Here is a 23,247-nt window from a genome sequence, read left to right as displayed (position 1 = left end):
AATGGGGACAAATCCCCCGGGCCCCCCCTTTTGGGGCGCCCCACTCTTTGTGCCCCCCCCCCCCCCGGATTTTGGGATCCCTCCCCCACAATAAACCACACCCCCCCCTCCCCCCCCCAATTTTTGGGCTCCCCCCATTTCGGGGCCCCCCCCACCAGCACTGGGGGCCCCCAACATTTGGGGACCCCCCCACCAGCAATGGGCCCCTCCCCCCACCCCAATCCCCTCCCCCCCCCCCCCGGCAATGCGACCCCCTCCCCCATCTCCATTTTGGGCCCCCCCGCCCCAAAATCCACCCTGGGGGGGAGGGGAGGGGCCGATATTTGGGGGGGGTCGCGCCCGCACCAGCGTTGCACAATTTGGGGACCCCCCCCTCACCACCCCCCCCTGCACGTGGTAGTGACGTCATTTCCCAGGGGGCGGGGCGGCCCCTCCCCCCTCACTGCCCCGCCCCCTTCCCCCCCCCCCCATCGCGGGATGAAAATAAAAAAACCGCGGAAAAAAAAATTATAAAAAAAAAATTGGGGCGGAAAAGGAGAAAAAAATGGAAATAAAAAACGTCGATACCCGCTGGCAGCGCCTGGCACGGCCTGGGGGGGGGGGGAATTGGGGGATCTGGGGGGATTTGAGGGTCCTGGGGGAATGTGGGGGTCCTGGGGGAAATGTGGGGGGTCCTGGGGGCCATTTGGGGGTCCTGGCGGGGGATTTGGGGGGGAGGTTTAGGGGGTCTGAGGGGGGATTTTGGGCGGGATTTTGGGGGTCTGGGGGAGATTTTGGGGGTCCCTCCTGGAGTGGGGGGGGGGGGGGGGGCGTGTCCGTGTCCCTCAGTCCCGTGGCTGGAGCGGATTTGGGGAATTTGGGGAATTTTGGGGGAATTTCCAGATGATTCCCGTTTCCCATTTCCCTCCCAGTTCCCTCCCAGTTCCCCACCCCCTCCCAGTGTCCATCTGTCCCTGTCCCAGTTCTCCCAGTGCTCCCAGTTTCCTCCCAGTGTCCATCTGTCCCTCCCCACCCTGTCCCCAGTGCTCCCAGTGTCCCTCTGTCCGTGTCCCAGTGTCCCCTCTGTCCCTCCCCCCGCTCTCCCAGTGCTCCCAGTTCCCTCCCAGTTCCCTCCCAGTTCCCCTCCCCCCTCCCAGTGTCCCCAGGACCCGTCAGGTGACAGCAGGGCCGGGGGGGGGGGCGGGGGAGGCGACCCCGCTTCCCCTTTTGGGGCCATAAAGGGACACGAGGGGGGACAGGAGGGGACAGCGCGGGGACAGCGCGGCCGGGACGGTGAGAGCGACCCCCGGGGACCCCCCCGGACACGTGAGACCCCCGGGGGAAGGGGAGGGTGGCACTCGTGACCCCCCCCGGACACGTGGAGGGGACAGGGACAGCCCCAGACCGTGAGGGTGACAATGGGGAGGGGACAGGGACAGCCCCAGAGCTCGCGGGGACAAGGGGGTGGCAGGGGGTGACACCCCCAGACCCTCCGGGGTGACAATGGGGAGGGGGACACCCCCGGAGCCCTAAGTGACAAAATGGGGGGGGTTGTGACACCCCCAGACCCTCCTGGGACATCCCTGTGTCCCCCCCATGTCCCCCTGGGTGACATTGGGGGGGGGTCGTGACACCCCAAGTCCCTCAAGTGACGCCGGGGGGGGATGTGACACCCCCATGTCCCCCCGGTGCCACCCCCATGTCCCCCGTGTCCCCGCAGATGCTGGCACTGCTGTCCCTGTCCCTGCTGTCACTGTCGCTGGTGGCACTGGGGGGATGTGACACCCCCATGTCCCCCCGGTGCCACCCCCATGTCCCCCGTGTCCCCGCAGATGCTGGCACTGCTGTCCCTGTCCCTGCTGTCGCTGGTGGCACCGGGGGGATGTGACACCCCCATGTCCCCCCGGTGCCACCCCCATGTCCCCCGTGTCCCCGCAGATGCTGGCACTGCTGTCCCTGTCCCTGCTGTCGCTGGTGTCCCCCGGGCTCGGCGCCCCGGGGGGGGCTCTGTCCTTCCTGGCCCTGGGGGACTGGGGGGGGCTGCCCGAGCCCCCCTTTGTCACCCCCCGCCAGGTGGCCACGGCGGCGGCCATGGGCCGGGCGGCCACCGAGCTGGGGGGGGACTTCGTGCTGGCCCTGGGGGACAACTTCTACTACGAGGGGGTCAGGGACGAGTGGGACCCGCGCTTCCAGGTACCCCTGCTGTCCCCGGGGTCCCCAGGGCGTCCCCATTGTCCCCGTGGTGTCCTCAATGTCCCCAGTGTGCCCCTATGGTGTCCCTGTGGTACCCCCGTGGTGTCCCCGTGGTGTCCCCGTGATGTGCCTGTGGTGTCCCCATTGTCCCTGTGGTGTCCCCAGTGTCCCCACGGTGTCCCCACTGTCCCCAGGACACGTTCGAGCGCGTGTTCGTGTCCCCGGGGCTCCGCGGCGTCCCCTGGTTCGTCATGGCCGGGAACCACGACCACGCCGGCAATGTCACCGCGCAGCTGCGCTACAGCCGCCACTCCCCGCGCTGGTACGGCCGCACACCGGGTCACCCGGGGTCCCCAAAGGTGCCCGAGGGTCCCCAAGGGTCCCTGAGTTCCTTCGAGGGTCCTCGAAGGTCCCTGAGTGTCCCCAAAAGTCACCAAGAGTCCCCGAGGGTCCCTGAGGGTCCCCAAGTCCCCTCGGGGTGTCCCCACAATGTCCCCCCCTCCCTCCATCCCTGGGGATGTCCCCAGGTGTCCCCACGGTGTCCCCAAGCCCCCACAGGGTGTCCCCAGCCCTGCTTGGCATGTCCCCGGCATGTCCTTGCCATGTCCCTGCCATGTCCCTGCATGTCCCCAAGTGTCCCCAGCTGTCCCCAAGTGCCCTCACATCCCGCAGGCGCTTTCCCCAGCCATACCACACCCTGTGTCTTGTGCCAGCGTGTCACCAGGCTGTTGCCACACTGTCCCCAAGTGTCCCTAGGTGTCCTTCCACTGTCTCTAAGTGTCCCCAGATGTCCCCAAGTTTCCTAAGTGTCCCCAAATGTCCCCCCAGGCACTTTCCCCACCCGTACTAGAGCCTGCGCCTGCACCTGCCGGGCTGTCCCCGCAGTGTCCCCATGATGTCCCCGTGTCCCCGGGCTGTCCCCACGTGTCCCCAGGTGTCCCCAGGTGTCCCCTCTGTCCCCAGGCACTTTCCCCACCCGTACTACAGCCTGCGCCTGCACCTGCCGGGCTCCAACGTCTCGGCGCGGCTGCTGGTGCTGGACTCGGTTCTGCTCTGCGGCCACAGCGACGATTTCGGTGCCGGCGCCGGCGCCGGTTCGGGCCCCGCGGGGCCCCGGGACGCGGCGGCGGCCGCGGCGCACCTGGGCTGGCTGCGGGCGCAGCTGGAGGCGGCGGCGGGCGACGCCTTCGTGCTGGTGGCCGGGCACTACCCGGTGTGGTCGGTGGCCAAGCACGGCCCCACGGCCTGCCTGGTGCGGCTGCTGCGGCCGCTGCTGCGGCGGCACCGCGTCAGCGCCTACCTGTGCGGGCACGACCACAACCTGCAGGTGAGGGACAGGGACAGGTGAGATACGGGCATGGACAGGTGAGATACGGGCATGGACAGACACCTGAGACAGGGACAGACAGGTACAGACAGGGACAGACAGGTACAGACAGGGACAGACAGGGACAGACAGGGACAGACAGGTGTGACAGGGACAGGGCGGCACCGCGTCAGCGCCTACCTGTGCGGGCACGACCACAACCTGCAGGTGAGATACGGGCATGGACAGGTGAGATATGGGCAGGTGAGACAGGTACAGACAGGGACAGACAGGGACAGACAGGGACAGACACCTGAGACAGGGACAGACAGGTGTGACAGGGACAGGGCGGCACCGCGTCAGCGCCTACCTGTGCGGGCACGACCACAACCTGCAGGTGAGATACGGGCATGGACAGGTGAGATACGGGCATGGACAGACACCTGAGACAGGGACAGACAGGTACAGACAGGTACAGACAGGTGTGACAGGTACAGACAGGGACAGACAGGTGTGACAGGGACAGGGCGGCACCGCGTCAGCGCCTACCTGTGCGGGCACGACCACAACCTGCAGGTGAGATACGGGCATGGACAGGTGAGATATGGGCATGGACAGGTGAGATATGGGCATGGACAGACACCTGAGACAGGTAAAGACAGGTACAGACAGGTGTGACAGGTACAGACAGGTGAGAGAGCCCCACGGGCTGCCTGGTGCGGCTGCTGCGGCGGCACCGCGTCAGTGCCTACCTGTGCGGGCACGACCACAACCTGCAGGTGAGATACGGGCATGGACAGGTGAGATATGGACAGGTGAGACAGGTACAGACAGGGACAGACAGGTACAGACAGGGACAGACAGGTGTGACAGGGACAGGGGGGCACCGCGTCAGCGCCTACCTGTGCGGGCACGATCATAATCTACAGGTGAGGGACAGGGACAGGTGAGACAGGTGAGGAATGGACAGGGGTACAGCCCTCAGGTGAGGCATGGCCCCAGAGTGTGCAGGGACACCCAAAGGTGTGCAGGGACCCCCTAAATCCCACCCGTCAGCCCCAGGTGTGTCCCAGGTGTGTCCCCCCTGACCCCGCCCTGTCCCCCCGCAGTACCTGGAGGAGGGCGGTGTCGCCTACGTCCTGAGCGGCGCCGGGAACTTCATGGAGGAGTCGCGGCCGCACGAGCGCTCGGTGCCGCCCGGGGCGCTCCGGTTCTTCTACGGGAGCCCCGAGAGCCCCGGCGGCTTCGCGCACGTGCGCCTGGAGCCCCGCGCGGCCACCGTGACCTTCCTGGAGAGCACCGGGCGCGTCCTGCACCGCGTCACGCTGCCGCCGCGCCTCTGACACCGGGACAGGGGGGACACCGGGGACAGCGGGATACGGGGACAGAGGGACGGAGGGACACTGGGGACACTGACCCCTGACCACTTGGGGACCATGACCCCTCACCCGGGGGGACACTGAGGACATCGGGGACCGGACCCTGACCCCTGACCCTTGGGTACCCTGACCGGGGGTACACTGCCCCCCCCCCAATAAAGGCTTTGACCGGACCCGAACCCGCCGCGATTCGCCTCAAAAACCGCGCGGGAGGGGGGGGCGGAGCCTGGCAGCGACGGTCACGCCCCCCGCGCCGCTGATTGGCTGCGCCGCGCGTCCGTCTGGTGGGCGGGACAGCGCGGGCGCCGCTCGGCGCCCCGCTGGTGTTAGGCTGGGGCAATGCGCCCTTCAACCAATGAGCGGGGCGGTTGTGGGTCACGTGGGGCAGATAGCGTTGTTCCTGCCGCTGATTGGCTGAGGGCGGAGGGGCGGCACTTCCGGGAACGCGGCGGGAGCGCGGCCGGAGGGACCGGGAGAGACCGGGGGGAACCGGGAGAGACCGGGAGGGGCCCGAGGGGAACCGGCGGGGCCGAGCCGCCCCCGGCACGTCCCGCAGCGCCTCGGGGCCACTCCCAGGCGGCTCCCGGGGCCGATCCCGGTGTCGTTCCCGTTCCCGAGGCCGTTCCCGGTTCTGGGCCCCGGTGCGGCCGCCATGGGCCGCCGCAAGTCGAAGCGGAAGCCGCCGCCCAAGAAGAAGATGACGGGGACGCTGGAGACGCAGTTCACGTGTCCCTTCTGCAACCACGAGAAGTCCTGCGACGTCAAGATGTGAGCGGGGGACACCGGGAGACACCGGGGACCGGGGGGGCACCGAGGGGACACCGGGGACGGGGCACGGGGCGGGCGGCAGCGCGGAAACGGCGGCGGAGGAATGCGGGGGGAAGCGGAGAGGGGGGACACGGACGGGGACACGGGACACCGGGGGGTGCCGGTACCGGGGGGGGAAACGGGGACACCGGGAGGGTTCGGGACGGAGCCCGGAGGGGTCACGCCCCCCTCGTGCCCCGCAGGGACCGCGCCCGGAACACCGGGGTGATCTCGTGCACCGTGTGCCTGGAGGAGTTCCAGACCCCCATCACCTGTATCCTTACCGGGAGCCCCCCGTGACCCCCCGGGACCCCCGCCGGGACCCCCCCAATCCGTGATGGAGCCTTAACGGCGCCCCCAGACCTGTCGGAGCCCGTGGACGTTTACAGCGACTGGATCGACGCCTGCGAGGCGGCCAACCAGTGACACCGGCAGGGGACACCGGGAGGGGGCACGCGGCCCTGTCCCCGGTGCCGCCCCCGGGCCCGGTGTGGCGGTGACATTTCCCCCCCCAGCCCCCGTGACTCGTCCCTGTCCCCTCGGCGACACCGGGCCGGGGGTGGCGCCCGGTCTGGGGAGAGCAGCGCGGCAATAAACGGGCCGGGACGGTGGCCTCGGTGTTCCCTCGGTGTCCCCGGTGTCCCCTCCATTGTCCCCCCCGTGTCCCCCCGGTGTCCCCCCCGTGTCACCCCCATTGTCCCCCCCGTGTCCCCTCACTCTCGCAGCGCTGTCACCTCTGCGTGTGGCTTTTATTGTGCCTCGGTGGCTTCACACGTGGCGGGGGCCGAGCCCCCCGGGACCGATACCGGGGCTGATACCGGGATTGATACCGAGACTGAGCCCCCCGGGGCTGATCCTGGAGCTGATACCGGGACTGAACCCCCGGGACCGAACCCGCTGGGGCCGTTCCCGGAGCTGATACCGGGACTGAAGCCAGGGCTGTTTCCGGGACTAAGCCTGGGACCGATCCCGGGGCCACCCCCAGCACCGACCCCTCCCCGTGTCCGGTCCCGTGATCGTTCCCTGCCCTGGGGCCAATTCCCGGTGCTGCCCCTGCCCAGGAGCGATCCCGGCGCCGGTTCCCTGGTTCCAGCCCCGGTTTTGGCTCGGCGGGACACGGTGATCCCGGTCCCGGTTCCCCCGGTGGCAGCCCCGGCCCCGGCAGGGCGCGGCGGTGCTGCCGGCGGCGTCAGCCCCGGTTCCCCCGGTTCCCCCGGTATCGGCTCCCCGGTCCCGGCCCCGGCGGCGTCAGCCCCGGTTCCCCGGTATCGGTCCCCGGTCCCGGTGCTGCCGGCGGTGTCAGCGGTGTCGCGGTGCAAGCGGCGGCGGCGCCCGCCGTTACTGCGAGTTGTAGAGGCCGCCGTGGCCGTCGCAGCCGTCGAGGCCGAGCAGCTCGGGGCCGCCGCAGTACTTGGGGTCGTAGACCTGGCGCGGCAGCCCGTACACCGTCATGCCGGTCTGCGACGCGCCCTTGTTGCTGCCCATCTGCAGCCCGATGGTCATGGTGTCGCAGTGCTCCATGCCCAGCGCCGGCTCGAAGATCTGCCGCTTGGTGCCCGGCGCCGTCATCCCCGCCTGCACCGGGAGGGGGTCAGGGGGCGCCCGGGGGTCCCGCGGGGTGTTGGTGCCCTCGTTGTGCCCGCATTGTCCCTCTCTGTCCCCTCATTGTCCCTCTCTGTCCCCTCCTCTCTGTCCCCTCATTGTCCCTCTCTGTCCCCTCTCCATCCCCTCTCCTTCCCTTTCCCATTCCCTCTCCTCGTTCTCCTCTCTTCGTCCCGCTTTGTCCCCCCTCTGTCCCTTTTCCGTCCCCTGATTGTCCTCCCTCAGTCCCCTCATTTTCCTCTAATTGTCCTCTAATTGTCCCCTCTCTGTCCCCTCCTCTCTGTCCCCTCCTCTCTGTCCCCTCCTCTCTGTCCCCTCATTTCCCCCCAACTGTCCCCTCATTCTCCTCTCTGCACCCCCCCTTTGTCCCCTCTCTGTCCCCTCATTGTCCCCTTTTCCGTCCCTCATTGTCCCATTTCCATCCCCTCCTTGTCCCATCTCGTTGTCCCCTCTCTGTCCCCTCATTTTCCCCTCTCTCCATCCCCTCTGAGTCTCCTCTCCATCCCCTAATTGACCCCTCTTTGTCCCCCCTCTCTGTCCCATCTCCGTGTCCCATCTCTGTCCCCTCTGTCCCCTCCATGCCATTTGTCCCCCTAATCCGCGACATCGAAGTCCCCTGGTGCCATCCCTGCCCGTGTCCCTGTGTCCCCCCGTGGGGTGGCAGTGTCCCCATGTCCTCGTGTCACCTCTGGGTGGCAGTGTCCCCATGTGTCCCCCCGTGGGGTGGCAGTGTCCCCATGCTGGCAGTGTCCCTATGGTGTCCCCGTGGTGTCCCCAAGGTGTCCCCACCTGGCTGGCGCCCTTGTTGGTGCCCATCTGCAGGCTGATGGTGGCCTGGTCCAGGGGCTGGTCCGTGCCCAGTTTGGGGTCGTACAGGTGCCGCCGTGTCCCGTACGCCGTCATGCCCTGCTGGCTGGCGAACTTGTTGGTGCCCATCTGTGGGGACAATGGTGTCACGGCTGTCCCAGGCCACCCCCAATGCCCCCCGGGTGTCCCCCGGGTGTCCCCGGTGTCACCTGGAGCCCGATGATGTTCCTGCCCTCGCGCAGCTTCTCGGGCTGGAAGCGCCGCTGCTGCTTCTCGGCGTATTTCACCCCCAGCCCCACGTTGTTCCCCTTTGTCTTGGCCTGCAGGGGACACGGGGGGTTGGGGGGGCTCACGGGGACCCCCCGACTCCAAATTCCTGCCCCAAACCCCAAATACCCTCCCCAGACCCCAAATACCTGACCCAAACCCTGAATAACTGCCCCAAACCCCAAATACCCTCCCCAGACCCCAAATACCTGCCCCAGACCCCAAATACCCTCCTCAGACCCCAAATACCTGCCCCAGACCCCAAATAACCTCCTCAGACCCCAAATTCCTGCCCCAGACCCCAAATACCCTCCCCAGACCCCAAATACCTGCCCCAAACCCCAAATACCCTCCCCAGACCCCAAATACCTGCCCCAGACCCCAAATACCCTCCCCAGACCCCAAATACCTGACCCAAACCCTGAATAACTGCCCCAAACCCCAAATACCCTCCCCAGACCCCAAATACCTGCCCCAGACCCCAAATACCCTCCTCAGACCCCAAATTCCTGCCCCAGACCCCAAATACCTGACCCAAACCCCAAATACCCTCCTCAGACCCCAAATCCCCTTCCCAGACCCCAAATTACCCTTCCCAAACCCCAAATCCCCTTCCTGGATCCTAAATACCTGCCCCAGACCTCAAATCCCCTCTCCGGATCCCAAATTCCTTCCCCAGACCCCAAATACCTGCCTCAAACCCCAAATACCCCCCAGGACCCCCCAGACCCCCCCAGGGCTCACCTGGCTGGCGAGGGCGATGAGCGTGGACTGCACCTGGGTGTGGTTGGTGTTCTCAAAGAGGTCGTTGGCCTCGAAGATGTCGTGGGGCTTCACCCCGTAGCGCGTGATGGCCCGCAGGAAGTTCCCGATGTTCTCCAGCTGCTCACGGGGGGATTTGGGGCCGGGTTTGGGGTCAGGAGCCCACCCAGAGCCGCCCCAAATTTTGGGGAAGCTGCCCCAAATCCCAGTTTTGGGGTCAGAACCCTCCCCCAAGACCCGCCCGAAATTTTGGGGACTATGGGCCATATCCCAGTTTTGGGGTTTCCCCTCACCTTGTGCCAGTTCTGGACGGGTTCGTTCACCTTGGGCACCGAGCCCGGCTGCAGCTTGTTAATGAGCCTGGGGGGGGACAGGTGAGACGGGACAGGTGAGGTCACACAGGTGAGTCAACGCTGGGGGGGGGGTCACCCCGGGATGACCCCAAAATCCAGCCCGGCATGACCCCCACAGCACAGGTGGGGTCACACAGGTGGGCTGACCCCGGGGTGACCCCAGGATCCCGTCAGGATTGAAGTCACACTGGTGGGGTCAGCCCAGGTGGGGTGACCCCGGGATCAGGGGTCAGGGGTCAGCCCAGGTGGGGTGACCCCGGGATCAGGGGTCAGGGGTCAGCCCAGGTGAGGGGTGGGTTAAAGCTCCCGGAGGATCCTCCCGAGCTGGGTCTAGGGGCACAGGGAGGGGACAAAGTGGGGGGTCCCGAGGGTCCCAGGGGTGTCCCAGGGTTCCCAGGGGGTCTCAGGGGGTCCCGGGGGTCCCCGTGCCGTACTCGCAGAGGATGACGCCGTCCTTGAGCCCGTCCATGAAGTTGTCCCCGATCCGGCGCCCCGTGGTGCCCTCGATCCACACACGGAGCTCCCGCTCGTGCTGCGGGTCGTACTTCTGAGCCAGCTGGGGGACAGGGGACAGTCAGGGACACCGCGGGGACAGGGGACAGTCGGGGACACCGCGGGGACAGGGGACAGTCAGGGACACCGCGGGGATAGCACCAGGGAGAGCACGGGGACATGGGGACAATGTCACAGGACATGGGGCGACCACCAGGGGACAGGGGGACACGGGGTCATCGGGACAGCTCCAGGGGGACACGGGGACAGCGCCAGGGGCTGAGGGAGCACGGGGTCACCGCTAGGAGGACATGGGGACACTTCCAGGGGACACGGGGACATAAGGACATCGTTGGGGGACACGGTGGCACGGAGAATGTGGGGGGCACCCTCATGGTTATGGGAGGACATGGGGGACAATCTCGGGAGGCCAGGGAGGATGTGGGGACATGGGGGACAGTGTCAGGAAGCCATGGATGACTTGGGGACAGTGTGAGTGGGACAGGGGCAATGTGGGGACACGGGGGACAAGCTCAGGAAGCCACGGAGGATGTGGGGACACCGCGGGGACCCTGGCCAGGCGTGCGGTGCCACCCTCAGGGGGACACATCCCCCTCATAGACGGGACCGTGGGGACACCGCAAAGCGCCGGGGGGGACACTTTGGGGACACCCAAAGCGCGGGGGTGACACTTCGGGGACACCCTCGGGGCGGAGGCGGCACGGGGATCCCCGCTGGCCCCGTTCCCACAGGGCCCCGTTCCCCGTTCCCGTTCATCCCCGCTGGCCCCGTTCCCCGTTCCCGTTCCCGGGAATGCCGGGGCTGCCCGGGCCCCCCCGCCCCGCCGCGGCCCCCCCGCCCCGGGAGCGGCGCAGACCGGGCCGCCCGAACCTTTGCCCATATATAGCCCCGGCCCGGGGCCGCCGCCGCCCGCCCGCCGCGCTCCGCCGCCTTATAAGGGCTCACGGCGGGGCCGGGGGGCGCCGGGCCCCCCCCGCCCGCCGAGCCCCCCCCGTTAACCCTTCCCGGGCCGGGCCCCCCCGCCGTGTCCCGGCTCCGCCGCCTCCCGCGCGCCGCGGGGCCGCCCGAACCGCCCCCGTTAACCCTTCCCGGGCCGGGCACCGCCGGGGGGCTCGGGGGGGGGCCCGGGCCCGCCCGCTCCGTTCCGGTGTCGCCCCCTCCCCTCCCCGGCCCCACCGGGGGTCCCGGTGTGCCCCCCCCCCGCTCCGGTTCGGTTCCCGTCACCTCCCGCCGGGACCGGGAGCTGCGGGGGCCCCCCCGCCCCACAAACCCCCGATCGCCGTTAACCCTGAGCGGCCCGGTGCCCGCCGGGACCCCCCGGTGCTCACGGGGGCACCCCCGGTGTCGCCCCCTCCCCTCCGTGACCCGCACCGGGTGCCCGGTGCTCGTCACCTCCCGTTTACCGGGGGCACCGGGGACTGCGGAGCTCCCAACGCCGCCGCCCCCGGTGAACCGGCGCCCGGTGCGACCCCCGGGGGAACCCGCCGGTGCCGCCGCCCGGTGCCGGTGCCCGGTGCCGGTGCCCGGTGCCCGTCCCTTCCCTCCCGGGGCAGCACCAGGGACAGCGCCGGGTCCCGCCCCCGCTCCCGCCGGGTCCCGCCGCGACCCCCGCCCGGCCCCGGTGCTGCCGCCCCCCGGGATGGGGGTGACGCCTGCCCGGATCCCCCGGTTCGGTTCGGTTCGGTTCGCTCCGGTCCGGTCCGGTCCGGTCCGGTTCGAAGCCGCTCACCTTGTTCTTCACCTCGGCCGAGAGCCCGTAGGCCGGGCCGCGGTTGAAGTGCGCGTTGGACATGGCGGGGGGCGCGGGGGGCGCGGGGGTCGCGGTGGCGGCGCGGGGGTCGCTGCGGGCGGGTGGCGCCGGTTCGGGGCTGTCCCGGGCGGGTTCGGGGCTGTCCCGGCTGGGGTCGCTGCCCTCGGCTCGGCTCGGTGCCCTCGCTCGGTTCCTCCCGGTCCCGTCCCGGCGCCGCCGCCGCCACTTTTAAAAGTGGGCGGTGGGCGCGGAGCCCCCCCCGGGCCGGCCCGGCCGCAGCCAATCCGCGCCCTCCGCCGCGCTGACGTCACGGCGGGGCGGGTGATGGCGTCATTTTTTCCACATTTACCGGGGGGATCCCGGAGGGGGGGGGATCCTGGGGGGGGGGGCAGGGGAATCCCGAACAGCTCCCCCCGCCCCAAATCCGCTTTTCCCCCCCCGCACACCCCGGTCCCCCCCGCGCTCACCTCGGTACTCGCCCCCAGGAGCGGGGACCCCCCTCAGGACCCCGGGGACCCCCCCGCGGTTCCGGGGACCCCCCCGGGGCACCGTGGGTCTCCTCCCCGCGCTCCCGGGACCCCCCCGGTACAGCGGGACCCCCCCGGACAGCGCGGTTCCTGCCCCCCCTCCCTCCCGGTGCCGTCACCGGATCGGACTCCGCCGCCCCCCCGGGGGGGGACACGGCTCGTCACGGATGGGGAATGTCCCCCTCCCCCCCTCCCCCTCCTGCCCCTCCCCCTCCCCGGGCCGTCCCCTCCCCCCCCCCCGGACCTCCAGGACCCTCCCCCGGGGGCTGGGGGGACACCGGGACCCCCCCACCAGCCCCCCCAGGGATTTCGGGATCCTCTCCCCCCCCGCCGGGGCTGCCGGGGCCGCTCTGACATCACCGTTCACCGCCCGTGACGTCACCGCCGATTCCCCGTCTCTGAGCTCATCCCGGGGTCCCGCGCTGACGTCACGGGGGAACCCCCTCTGAGCCCCGCCCATCGCTGTCTGCCAATCACCGCTCCCGCCGAGAAAAGCCGCGCGGTGATTGGCTGTCCCCAGCAAGCCCCTCCCACTAGTCCGGCCAAGATGGCGGCGCCCAGAGGTGCGACCCGGCGTGGGGACAGCGGGGCCCGGCCGTGAGGGGACAGCGGCGACACCGGGACACCGGGATAGCGGCGACACCGGGACAGAGGCGCCATGAGGCTGGGCTGGCTCCGCGCCCTGCCCCGCCGCCTCTGGGGCGGCCCCGCAGCGCCGGAGGTGAGGGGGACACCGGGGGGGACACCGGGAGCGAGGGGACGGGAGGGACACGGGGGGACATCGGGGACAGGGGGGGACACGGGGACAGGGGGGACACGGGGACACAGCCATGGTGTGACCCCTTTTCCCCTTCCCCAGCTCTGCCGCAGTTTGTGCCAGCGCCCCGCGCGTGTCCCCGCCGAGGGGAGCGACACCAACGAGGGCACCCCGAAACCTCGCAGAGCCCCGAGCCGCGACCCCGCCGAGGGCGACGGCCCGAGGGGCGACACCGCGGGGAGCGACACCTCGGGGGGTGACACTTCAGGGGGTGCCACCCCCAAGCCCCCCCTGCGCCGCCTCCTCCGCTCCCGCGGGTCGCACCACGAGCACACCCACACCGGCGGCACCGGCGGCACCGGCGGCCGCTCCGACCCCGGGGCCGCGTTCGAGGCGGCGCTGCGGGAGCTGTGCCGGGCCCCGCCGGGCCGCGGGGGCCGCCTGGCGCTGGTGGAGGCGGCGCTGGCGGCGCTGCCCGCGCTGGGCGCCGAGCGCAGCCTGGGCGCCTACAACGCGCTGCTCCGGCTGCTGCCCCGCGGCGCCTGGGTGCCCCGGGGCCCCGTGCAGAGGCTGCTGTTCCCGTTCCCGCGGCAGCAGGAGTGCGGGCTGCGCCTGCTCGAGCAGATGGAGCAGTACGGTGAGTGCTGGGGACACTGGGGACACTGGGGATAGGGACAGGGGACAGCCAGGACGGGGGACACAGGACAGATCTGCGTGTGCGTGTGGCTCTGCGTTGCGACACCGGGGACGCCTCAGCCACCCGTGCTGCTGGGTGTGCCCTGCTTGCTGTCCCCAGGTGTCCCCCCTGTTGTGTCCCTGGTGTCCCTCATCTTGTCTCTCCCCCCATGTCCCCTCATGCCCATCCTGTGTCACCCGTCCCCTCAACATCCCCCATTTCCCTGCTGTCCCCAGGTGTGATGCCGGACACTGGAACGCGCTTCCTGCTGCCGTCACCCCAATATCCCCGCTGTCCCCAGTGTGTCCCTGCTGTCCCCAACCTGTCCCGTGTCCCCAGGGGCGATGCCGGACACCAAGACGCGGTTCCTGCTGCTGTTACCCCAATGTGTCCCCAATACCCCCAGTCCCCTCAATGTGTCCCTGCTGTCCCCAGGCTGTCCCTAACCTGTCCCCAATGTCCCCCCAGGTGTGATGCCCGACGCAGAGACGCGGTTCCTGCTGCTGGGGGTGTTTGGGCCGCGCAGCCGGCCCATGCGGAAGCTGCAGCGGATGCAGTTCTGGCTGCCGCGCATGCGGCACCTGGACCCCCACCCGCAGCCCCCCCGGCCGCTGCCCCCCGGGCTGGAGGCTGCACGGCTGGGGCTGCAGCGCATGGCCTGCGACCCGGGGGCCGTCATCAGTGTCATACAGGTGACAGGGACACAGGGACATGGGGACAGGGACATGGGGGGACACTGACTGCGGGGCTGCAGCGCATGGCCTGCGACCCGGGGGCCGTCATCAGTGTCATACAGGTGACAGGGACACAGGGACATGGGGACAGGGACACAGGGGCTGCAGCGCATGGCCTGCGACCCGGGGGCCGTCATCAGTGTCATACAGGTGACAGGGACACAGGGACACGGGGACATGGAGGGACACATGGGACACTGAGCCTGGGGCCACTGTCACCCTCATCCAGGTGGGGACACTGCGGGGACTCAGCTGAGGGGACAGAGGTGTCCCTGCAGTGACCCCTGTCCCTGTCCCTGTCCCTGTCCCCGTCCCTGTCCCGCAGGCGCCAGTGCCGGACTCAGGGGAGGATGAAGGCTCCGTCCAGCCCTTCATCATCAGTGAGTGCTGGGGATGTTGGGGTGCCCTGGAGGGGCTTGGGGTGGGTTTGGGGTCCCTTGGGAGGGTTTTGGGGTTCCCTGAGGGTCTCTGTGAAGGGTTTGGGGTCCCTGGGTTTGGGGTTGGCTGTCCCCATTGTCCCCACCGTCCCCAGGCTGTCAGAGCGCCAACCAGCAGGAGCTGCTGGCCCAGCACAATGTCCCCATGTCCCCACTGTCCCCATGTCCCCCATTTTCCTCAATGTCCCCTATGTCACCAATGTCCCCAATGTCCCCAATGTCCCCAGGCTCACAGTCCCCAGACCAGCAGGAGCTGCTGGCCCTGCCTGGTGTCCCCAATGTCCCCAATGTCCCCATGTCCCCATGTCCCCAATGTCCCCAATGTCCCCAATGTCCCCATGTCCCCATTGTCCCCAATGTCCCCAATGTCCCCATGTCCCCAATGTCCCCAATGTCCCCATGTCCCCAATGTCCCCAATGTCCCCAATGTCCCCATGTCCCCATTGTCCCCAATGTCCCCAATGTCCCCATGTCCCCAATGTCCCCAATGTCCCCAATGTCCCCATGTCCCCATTGTCCCCAATGTCCCCAATGTCCCCATGTCCCCATGTCCCCAATGTCCCCCATGTCCCCCATGTCCCCATGTCCCCACTGTCCCCATGTCCCCAGGCTCACAGTCCCCAGACCAGCAGGAGCTGCTGGCCCTGCACGGTGTCCCCATTGTCCCCAATGTCCCCAATGTCCCCATGTCCCCATGTCCCCATGTCCCCAATGTCCCCCATGTCCCCATGTCCCCACTGTCCCCATGTCCCCAGGCTCACAGTCCCCAGACCAGCAGGAGCTGCTGGCCCTGCACGGTGTCCCCATTGTCCCCAATGTCCCCACTGTCCCCATGTCCCCAATGTCCCCAATGTCCCCATGTCCCCATGTTCCCAATGTCCCCCATGTCCCCATGTCCCCACTGTCCCCATGTCCCCAGGCTCACAGTCCCCAGACCAGCAGGAGCTGCTGGCCCTGCACGGTGTCCCCATTGTCCCCAATGTCCCCACTGTCCCCATGTCCCCAGTGTCCCCATGTCCCCATGTTCCCAATGTCCCCCATGTCCCCATGTCCCCACTGTCCCCATGTCCCCAGGCTCACAGTCCCCAGACCAGCAGGAGCTGCTGGCCCTGCACGGTGTCCCCATTGTCCCCAATGTCCCCACTGTCCCCATGTCCCCAATGTCCCCACTGTCCCCAATGTCCCCAGGCTCACAGTCCCCAGACCAGCAGGAGCTGCTGGCCCTGCACGGCCCCGCCCGCCCGGTGTTCGTGGAGGGGCCGTTCCCGCTCTGGCTCCGCGGGACCCTCCTCAAATACTTCGTGCTAAGGGGGGACCCCCTGCCCCCCCACATCAGGGTCAGTCGGGGGGTCCTGGGGGGCTTCTGGGAGGTCATGGGGGGGTTATGGGGGGACTTTGGGGGGGCCTGGGGCGTCCTGGGAGGGTCCTAGGGGGTCATAGGGGGGCCTAAAGGGGGTCCTGGGGGGTTCTGGAGGGTCATGGGGGGTTCTGAGAGGGTCCTGGAGGGGTTAGGGGTCATGGGAGGGTCCTGGGGGGCTTCTGGGGGGGGCCTGGGGGGGTCCTGGGGGGTCATTGGGGTTCTGGGGGGGCCTGAGGGATATGGGGGGAGGTCCTGGGGGTCCCGGGGAGGTCATAGGGGGTCCTGGGGGGATCCTAAGAGGTCATGGGGGTGTCCTGTGGGAGGGTCTGGAGGGGTCATGGGGGGATCCTGAGGGGTCCTGGGCAGCTCCTGGGACCCCCCAGCCCATCCCAGCCCCCCAGCCCCCCTCCCACCCCCCTTTTTTGCCCCCCAGGACCCCCCCCCGGACCCCGAGCGCAGCTTTTACTTCCCCCTGCACCTGGAGCTGGAGCTGGAGCGCGGCCCCTGGGACGACGACGACTTCCACGCCGTGGACAGAGGTGATTTGGGGAGGGGTCGGGGGCGGCTCTGGGCTCTCCCCGCGCCCCCCCTGACCCCCTGTGCCCCCCCCCAGCGGAGGAGGGCCCGGTGCTGGCGCTGTGCGTGGCGGGGGGGGCCCCGCGCCCGGCCCTGGCCCGCTGGATCGCGGCGCTGCAGGAGCGGAACCCGGCCCTGGCCGACACGCCGGTGATCTTCCGCCTGACACCGGGGCTGGACACGGGGGCTGAGCCCCCACCGAGGGCCCGGCTGGGCCCGGGGAGCCCCCCGGGAACGGGGCTGGAGCCCCCCGAGGGGCGGGAGCCGGGGGGAGAGACCCCCGAAAACAGAGGGGAATAAACGGGGGTGCGTGATGGAGAGAGGGCGTCGTGATTTTGGGGGTCTGGGGGTGATGGGGAGGGGTCTCGGGAGGGCTTTTGGGGGGATTTTGAGGTGCTGGGGGTGCTGGGAAGGGGTCTCGGGGGGTTTTGGGGGGATTTTGGGGGATCTGGGGGGGGATTTGGGGGTGCTCAGAGGTCAATTCCCCTTCCCAGTGTTGCGGCCCCCAAACCCAGTGGGTTCTGGGTGGGTTTGGGGGTCCCTTTGGGAGGTCCCCATTGAGTTTGGGGGTCTCTAGTGAGTTTAGGGGGTCCCGGTGAATTTGGGGGGTCCACAGTGAGTTCTGGGCTTTGTTTAGGGGGTCTCCAGTAAGCTTGGAGGGTTCTTGGTGACTCTGGGGGGTCTCTTGGTGGGTGCTCAGTGAATTTGGGGGGCACTTGGGGGGTCCCCCGTGACCCGCTGCGGTCCCTCAGCTGCGCCACCACCACCCCTCACACCCGGGGGTCCCGGGTCGGGCTCAGATTCCCCAGGACCCCTTTGGGGTCTCAACTTTGGGGTCCCCCCTCCCCTCAGCGCCCCCTCCCCAAAATCCGGGCGGGAGTTGAGGGCAGAGCGGGTTTGGCGCATGCGCAGCGCGCGCCGCGACGCCGCCGCCTTGACACCATCATAACGCGACATTGCCGTGACGTCATCCCAGCGCGCCGCGGCATGAGCGCGGCCGAGCGCGGCCCCGGCGGGCCCGGGGCGGCTCCCGGGGGTCCCGGGGCGGCTCCCGGGGGTCCCGGGGCGGGCCCCGAGCCCGGCGGGGGCCGCAAAGCGCGGGGCCGGCCCCGCCTGACGGACACGGACCGCGCGCGGCGGCGGCTGGAGTCGCGCAAGAAGTACGACGTGCGGCGGGTGTACCTGGGCGAGGCGCACGGGCCCTGGGTGGAGCTGCGGCGCCGCAGCGGATGGAGCGACGCCAAGCTGGCGGCCTACCTGCTGGGGCTGGAGCGGGGCCAGCGCGCCGGGCGGCGCGGGTGAGCGGGGGGAGCCGGGGGGAGCCGGGGCGGGGGGCGCTGGGGGCGTGGGGAGGGGTCCCGGAGGGGTTCGGGGGGGCGGGGGTCGCTGTCGGGGTCCCCCCAAGCGGGCCCGGGGCTCGGCGGGAGCGGCGGGAGCTGTCCGCGGTGCTGGAGCGGCGCTGGGCGGGTTACCGGCCTCGATCCTCCTGTTCTTCCTCGTTCTCCTCCTCCTCAGCCTCCTCTTCCTCGTCCCCTCCCGTCTGTCCCGTCCCTCTTCCTCTCCCGCCTCTCCTTGCTCTTTCTCGCGCTCCTGGGGGATGAAGAACGGGCAGAGTGAGGAGGAGGAGGAGGAGGAGGAAGGCTGGGGGCACGAGGGCCGAGGAAGGAAGCGAGGGGCTGGATGAGGAGGAGGAAGGCGGTGGGAAGGAGAAGGGTTGGCCTGAGGAGGGAGGAGAAAGGTTGGGGAGGAGAAGGAGGAGGAGGATGACAAAGGCCGGGGGCCCTTCCCCTCTCTGCCATCCCCTCTCTGCCCACAGCAAGCCCTGGGAGCAGCTCCCGAAGAAACCCAAGCGCAAGAAACGTGAGTGTTTGATGCTGGGGGGCCGTGCCTGGCTTTGGGGGGCTCTGGGGTGCTTGTGCCCCACTCTGGGGTGCCTGTACGTCACTTTGGGGGTCCCGTACCCCAATTTTGGGGGTCCCTCGCCCCGTGCCCCCATTTAGGGCGCCGCAGGAACGTGAGCTGCCTGCGGCACACCGTGCTGCGGTACGGGCGGCGTTGCCCCTCGCTCTGGGGTCGCTGTACCCCACTTTGGGGGGGCTGTATCTCACTTTGGGGGCTCATGCCCCAATTTGGGGTCCCATATATCTCTCTGGGGGTCCCTGCCCCCGCAGGGCGCCGGCGCAACGTGAACTGCCTGCGGCACGCCGTGCTGTGGTACGAGGACCACGGGCAGCGCTGCCCGTACGAGCCGCGCCTGGCGGAGCTGGAGCCGGCGCTGGGGCTGCTCACCACGGCCGTGTGGCAGTGCGAGCGCGGGCACCGCTACTTCCAGGACCTGCACCCGCCCCTGAGGGCCCCGAGCGGCTCCGAGGGCGAGGATGGTGAGGACTGGGGGGTCCTGGGGGGTCCCGGGGGGTTTGGGGGGTCAGGGGATGTGTGGGGGGTTTGGGGTCAGGGAGATTTAGGGCGTCGGGTTTGGGGTGTGTGAGGTTTGGGGTCTGGGGGATTTGGGGCTTTGGGTGTGGGGTTTGGGAGATGTGGGGTTTGGAGGGTTTGGGGGGTGTGGGGGGTTTGGGGTCTGGGGAGTTTGAGGAGTGGGGGATTTGGGGTGTGGGGGGTGTGAAGCTTGGGGGCTGTGTGCAGTTTGGGGTCTGGGGGATGTGGGGTTTGGGAGATTTAGGGTGTTGGGTTTGGGGTCTGGGGGCCGTGTGGGGTTTGGGGTATAGGGGGTTTAGGGTGTGGGGTGTGTTGGGTTTGGGGTCTGGGGGCCGTATGGGACGTGGGGTTTGAGCTGTGGGGAGGTGTGTGGGGTTTGGGGTTTGGGCTCTGGGGGACTTGGGGGGTTTGGGGGATGTGGGGTTTGGGGGATGTGGGGTTTGGGGGGTCTGGGGCTTTTGGGCTCTGGCAGTCTGGGGGTCTTTAGGGCCAACCCAAGTTCTCTTTAGGCTGTTTTGACTCTCGATGTTTTTGGGTGCTCCGTGCCATTTTTGGGGTTTCCAGGGGGATTTTGACCCGGGGGGCAGACCGTCCCCCTGACCCCTGACCCCTGACCCTCCCCCTGACCCCTGACTCTCCTCTTGCCCCCACAGCCCCCGGCTCTTCCTCCTCCTCCTCCTCCTCCTCGTGCAGCTCGGGCTCTGAGGCCGCTCCAGCCCCGGGCGGGGGTCCCGCCGCGCCCCCCCCGCCCCCGCCCGGGGGTCCCGAGCCCCCCCCCGAGGCTCTGGAGGCCGTGCTGTGCCTGCCCCTGCCCATCCTGAGGGGGGGCCCGGGACCCCCGCCCACCACGCTGCTGCTGCTGGGGGGGGTCCTGGGGGGGCTCCAGGAGGGGGGGCTCGGCCTGGGGGGGCTCCAGCCCGGCCCGGGGGGGCTCCAGGTGCTGCTGCAGGGAGGGGGGGGCGGCGCCTTCGCCACGCCCAGCACACCTGAGGAGGCACAGGCACAGGGCAGGACAGGTGAGGGGGAAATGATGGGGTGGGGGGCTCGGAATGGGGGGGTGGGGGAAGATTTGGGGTCAGGAATTGGGGGGTTTGGGTTGGGAATGGGGAAATTTGGGGAGGGTTTGGGGTAGATTGGGGAAGATTTGGGGTCAGGAATGGGGGGTTTGGGTCGGGAATGGGGAAATTTGGGGAAGATTTGGGTCAGGAATTGGGGAAGATTTGGGTTAAGGAATGGGGGGTTTGGGTCGGGAATGGGGAAATTTGGGGAGGGTTTGGGGTAGATTGGGGAAGATTTGGGGTCAGGAATGGGAAAATTTGGGTAAGGAGTGGGGGATTTGGGTCAGGAATGGGGGAAGATTTGGGGTCAGGAATTGGAGAATTTGGGTCCGGAATTGGAGAATTTGGGTCCGGAATGGGAGGTTTGGGGTCAGAATTGGGGGTTTTGGGTTGGGAATTGGGGGAATTTGGGGAAGACTGGGTCAGGAATGGGATGGAGGAAGGTTTGGGGTCAGAAATGGGGATTTGGGGTCACGAACGGGGGTTTGGGTCAGGAGTTGGGAAAGATTTGGGGTCAGAATTGGGGGTCAGAATTGGGGTCTGGGGGTGGGTTTAGGGCTCAGCACTGGGACGGAGAGAATTGGGGATCTGGGGGGGGGTCCCGGGGGTCTCACCAGCCGCACCAATGGCAGAGGAGGATGAGGAGGAGGAGGAGGAGCCGCTGCTGAGGCTGAAGCAGGAGGAGCCGCCGCCCCCTCCGGAGCCCCCCCGGGACCCCTCCCCAGCCGAGGAGCCCGAGGGGTCGGCGATCATCTACGAGATCCCCACGGAGCCCGAGAGGTGGGGGCACATGGGGGGCTATGGGGGGCCTTTGGGAGGGTTTGGGGGGGTCCTGAGGTGTTGTTAGGGGAGTTTAAGGGGGTCCTGGGGGGCCCGGGGGGGGTTTAATGGGGCTTTGGGGTCTTTGATGGTCCCTGGGGGTCATTCTGGGGGTTCAGGGGGTCCCTGGAGGGGTTTATGGGGGGTTTATGGGGGGTTTGGGGGTCCTTGGGACGGTTCAAGGGGTCCCTGGGGGGCTCTGGAGGGGTTTAGGGAGTCCTGGGGGTCCCTGGGGAGGTTTTGGGGGCCCTGGGGGTGTTTTGGGGCTCCGGGACTGTTTTATTTGGGGGGATTTGGGAGTTTTGGGGAGTTTTTTTTGGGGAGGGGTTCAGGGGGCTCAGGTGAGCCGCTCTGTGCCCTGTCCCACACCTGTTTTGGGGGGGGTCTCACAGCAGGCCCCGCAGGCCCCGGCGCAGCCGAAGGGGCCGAGCCCCCTCCCCAGAGCCCCCCGAGGAGCCCCCCGGGCCCCTGAGCTGCCCCCACCCCACCTGTGGGCAGGTGTTCGGGACCCTCGGCAGCGTGCAGGTACCTGGGGGTGGGGGGGGACACACACCCAGACCCCCCCTCACCTGTCCCGGACCCCCCCTCACCTGTCCCAGACCCCCCTCACCTGTCCCAGACCCCCCCTCACCTGTCCCGGACCCCCCCTCACCTGTCCCGGATCCCCCCCTCACCTGTCCCAGACCCCCCTCACCTGTCCCGGACCCCCCTCACCTGTCCCGGACCCCCCCTCACCTGTCCCAGACCCCCCTCACCTGTCCCGGACCCCCCCTCACCTGTCCCGGATCCCCCCTCACTTGTCCCGGACCCCCCCTCACCTGTCCCAGACCCCCCTCACCTGTCCCGGATCCCCCCTCACCTGTCCTGGACCCCCCCTCACCTGTCCCGGGCCCCCCTCACCTGTGTGACCCCCCCAGACTCACCTGCGCCAGGTGCACCGCCGGCCCCGTGCCCAGGTGTGCCCCCAGCCCGGCTGTGGGAGGAGCTTCCACCTGGCCAAGCACCTGCGGCGCCACACGGCCGAGCACTCAGGTGAGACCCCCCCAGGTGAGACCCCCCCAGGTGAGACCCCCCAGGTGTGCTGTGCCCCCCCAGGTGTGCTGTGCCCCCCAAACCCTCCCCCCCCAGCACGGGGCGTTCCCTGCTGCCCCCTCTCATTGCCCCCCCCATTGCCCACCCAGGTGTGCGGGAGTTCACCTGCGCCACCTGTGCCAGGTCCTTCAAGCGCAGGAACCACCTGGAGGTGCACAGGAGGACGCACACGGGGGAGAGACCCCTGCAGTGAGTGAGGGGGGGTCCCGACGGGGTGGGGAGGGGTCCCGGGCTCACCTGGCCCCCCCCAGGTGTGAGGGGAGGGGTCCCAGACTCACCTGCCCCCCCAGGTGCGAGGTGTGCGGGTTCCGCTGCCGCCAGCGCGCCTCCCTCACCTGGCACATGCGGAGACACGGGGGGCTGCAGGGGCACCCCGAGCCCCGCGGCACATAGGGACCCCCCCCGGGGCACCTGGACTCACCTGGGACCCCCCCGGGGCACCTGGACTCACCTGGGACCTCCTCGGGACACCTGGAATCACCTGGGCCCCCCTGGAGTCGCCTGGACTCACCTGGGACCCCTCTGGACTCACCTGGATTCACCCAGGGACCCCCCCCCCAAACCCTGGGAACCCCCCCCCCCCCCCCCCCGGACTCACCTGTGCCCCCCCCCCAGGTGACCCTGTGCTCCCCCCTCACTATTTATTTATTTATTTATGTATTTATTTATTTATTTATTTATTTATTTATTTATTTCCTTTATTGTCACCTGTCACCCCTCCCCCCCCCTTCCCCGGGGACACCTGAGGGTTTTTGGGGGGTGGGGGGGCGTCCCGGGAGGGCTGAGGAGGGGTCTGTGCCCCCCCCGGGACCACCCCCAGTCCCCCCATTAAAATCGGGAATTTTTGTGATGTAGTTTTTTTTTGGGGGGGGATCTGGGAGGGTTTTGGGGGGGGGGGGGGGGTTCTCGGGGGGGTGTGGGGGGTCCCTGAGGGTTTTTGGGGGGATATTGAGGGGTCCCGGAGGGTCTGGGGGGGTCCCTCGGCGTTGCCCCCTCCCCATTTCGGGGTCTCCGCCCCTCGCGGAGCTGCGCTCGCTCCCGGCGCTGTCCCCGGTGC

The 23,247-nt window shown here is 68.9% G+C and overlaps 5 protein-coding genes across 5 annotated transcripts; 4 read left to right on the top strand and 1 right to left on the bottom strand.

The window, feature by feature from the left end:
• Positions 1-1,926: 1,926 nt before the first annotated feature.
• Positions 1,927-4,821, top strand: ACP5 (acid phosphatase 5, tartrate resistant; the record flags this gene model as incomplete). Its single annotated transcript, XM_054293028.1, has 4 exons — positions 1,927-2,172; positions 2,367-2,494; positions 3,136-3,499; positions 4,588-4,821. Coding segments are annotated over 4 exons (972 nt in total), but the record flags the coding sequence as incomplete, so codon positions are not given.
• Positions 4,822-5,297: 476 nt separating this feature from the next.
• Positions 5,298-6,189, top strand: ELOF1 (elongation factor 1). The gene is made up of 3 exons (XM_054293033.1): positions 5,298-5,625; positions 5,868-5,938; positions 6,026-6,189. The coding sequence occupies exons 1-3, from the start codon at positions 5,510-5,512 to the stop codon at positions 6,088-6,090; spliced, it is 252 nt and encodes an 83-aa protein (XP_054149008.1). The 5' UTR covers positions 5,298-5,509; the 3' UTR covers positions 6,091-6,189.
• A 763-nt stretch (positions 6,190-6,952) lies between these two features.
• Positions 6,953-11,761, bottom strand: CNN1 (calponin 1). The gene is made up of 7 exons (XM_054293024.1): positions 11,698-11,761; positions 9,890-10,011; positions 9,396-9,462; positions 9,085-9,222; positions 8,283-8,393; positions 8,056-8,202; positions 6,953-7,239 (listed from the first exon to the last, which is right to left on the bottom strand). The coding sequence occupies exons 1-7, from the start codon at positions 11,758-11,760 to the stop codon at positions 7,003-7,005; spliced, it is 885 nt and encodes a 294-aa protein (XP_054148999.1). The 5' UTR covers position 11,761; the 3' UTR covers positions 6,953-7,002.
• A 1,137-nt stretch (positions 11,762-12,898) lies between these two features.
• ECSIT (ECSIT signaling integrator) lies at positions 12,899-17,085 on the top strand. The gene is made up of 7 exons (XM_054293027.1): positions 12,899-12,966; positions 13,105-13,639; positions 14,147-14,370; positions 14,738-14,792; positions 16,038-16,186; positions 16,643-16,748; positions 16,823-17,085. The coding sequence occupies exons 1-7, from the start codon at positions 12,904-12,906 to the stop codon at positions 17,083-17,085; spliced, it is 1,395 nt and encodes a 464-aa protein (XP_054149002.1). The 5' UTR covers positions 12,899-12,903.
• Positions 17,086-17,098: 13 nt separating this feature from the next.
• ZNF653 (zinc finger protein 653) lies at positions 17,099-22,639 on the top strand. The gene is made up of 10 exons (XM_054293026.1): positions 17,099-17,134; positions 17,863-18,083; positions 18,602-18,645; positions 18,957-19,166; positions 19,875-20,237; positions 20,912-21,059; positions 21,494-21,623; positions 22,016-22,130; positions 22,280-22,379; positions 22,481-22,639. Exons 1-10 carry the CDS (start codon positions 17,099-17,101, stop codon positions 22,581-22,583), a joined length of 1,470 nt encoding a protein of 489 aa, XP_054149001.1. The 3' UTR covers positions 22,584-22,639.
• The last annotated feature ends 608 nt before the right edge of the window (positions 22,640-23,247 follow it).

The sequence above is a fragment of the Melozone crissalis genome, unplaced genomic scaffold, assembly GCF_028551555.1.
Source record: "Melozone crissalis strain CALT ecotype California unplaced genomic scaffold, PUWL_Pcris_2 ptg000122l_1, whole genome shotgun sequence".
In the NCBI taxonomy this organism is placed as follows: Eukaryota; Metazoa; Chordata; class Aves; order Passeriformes; family Passerellidae; genus Melozone; species Melozone crissalis.
Note: the sequence above shows the minus strand (reverse complement) of the source record. Positions and strands in the feature narration are given on the sequence as shown.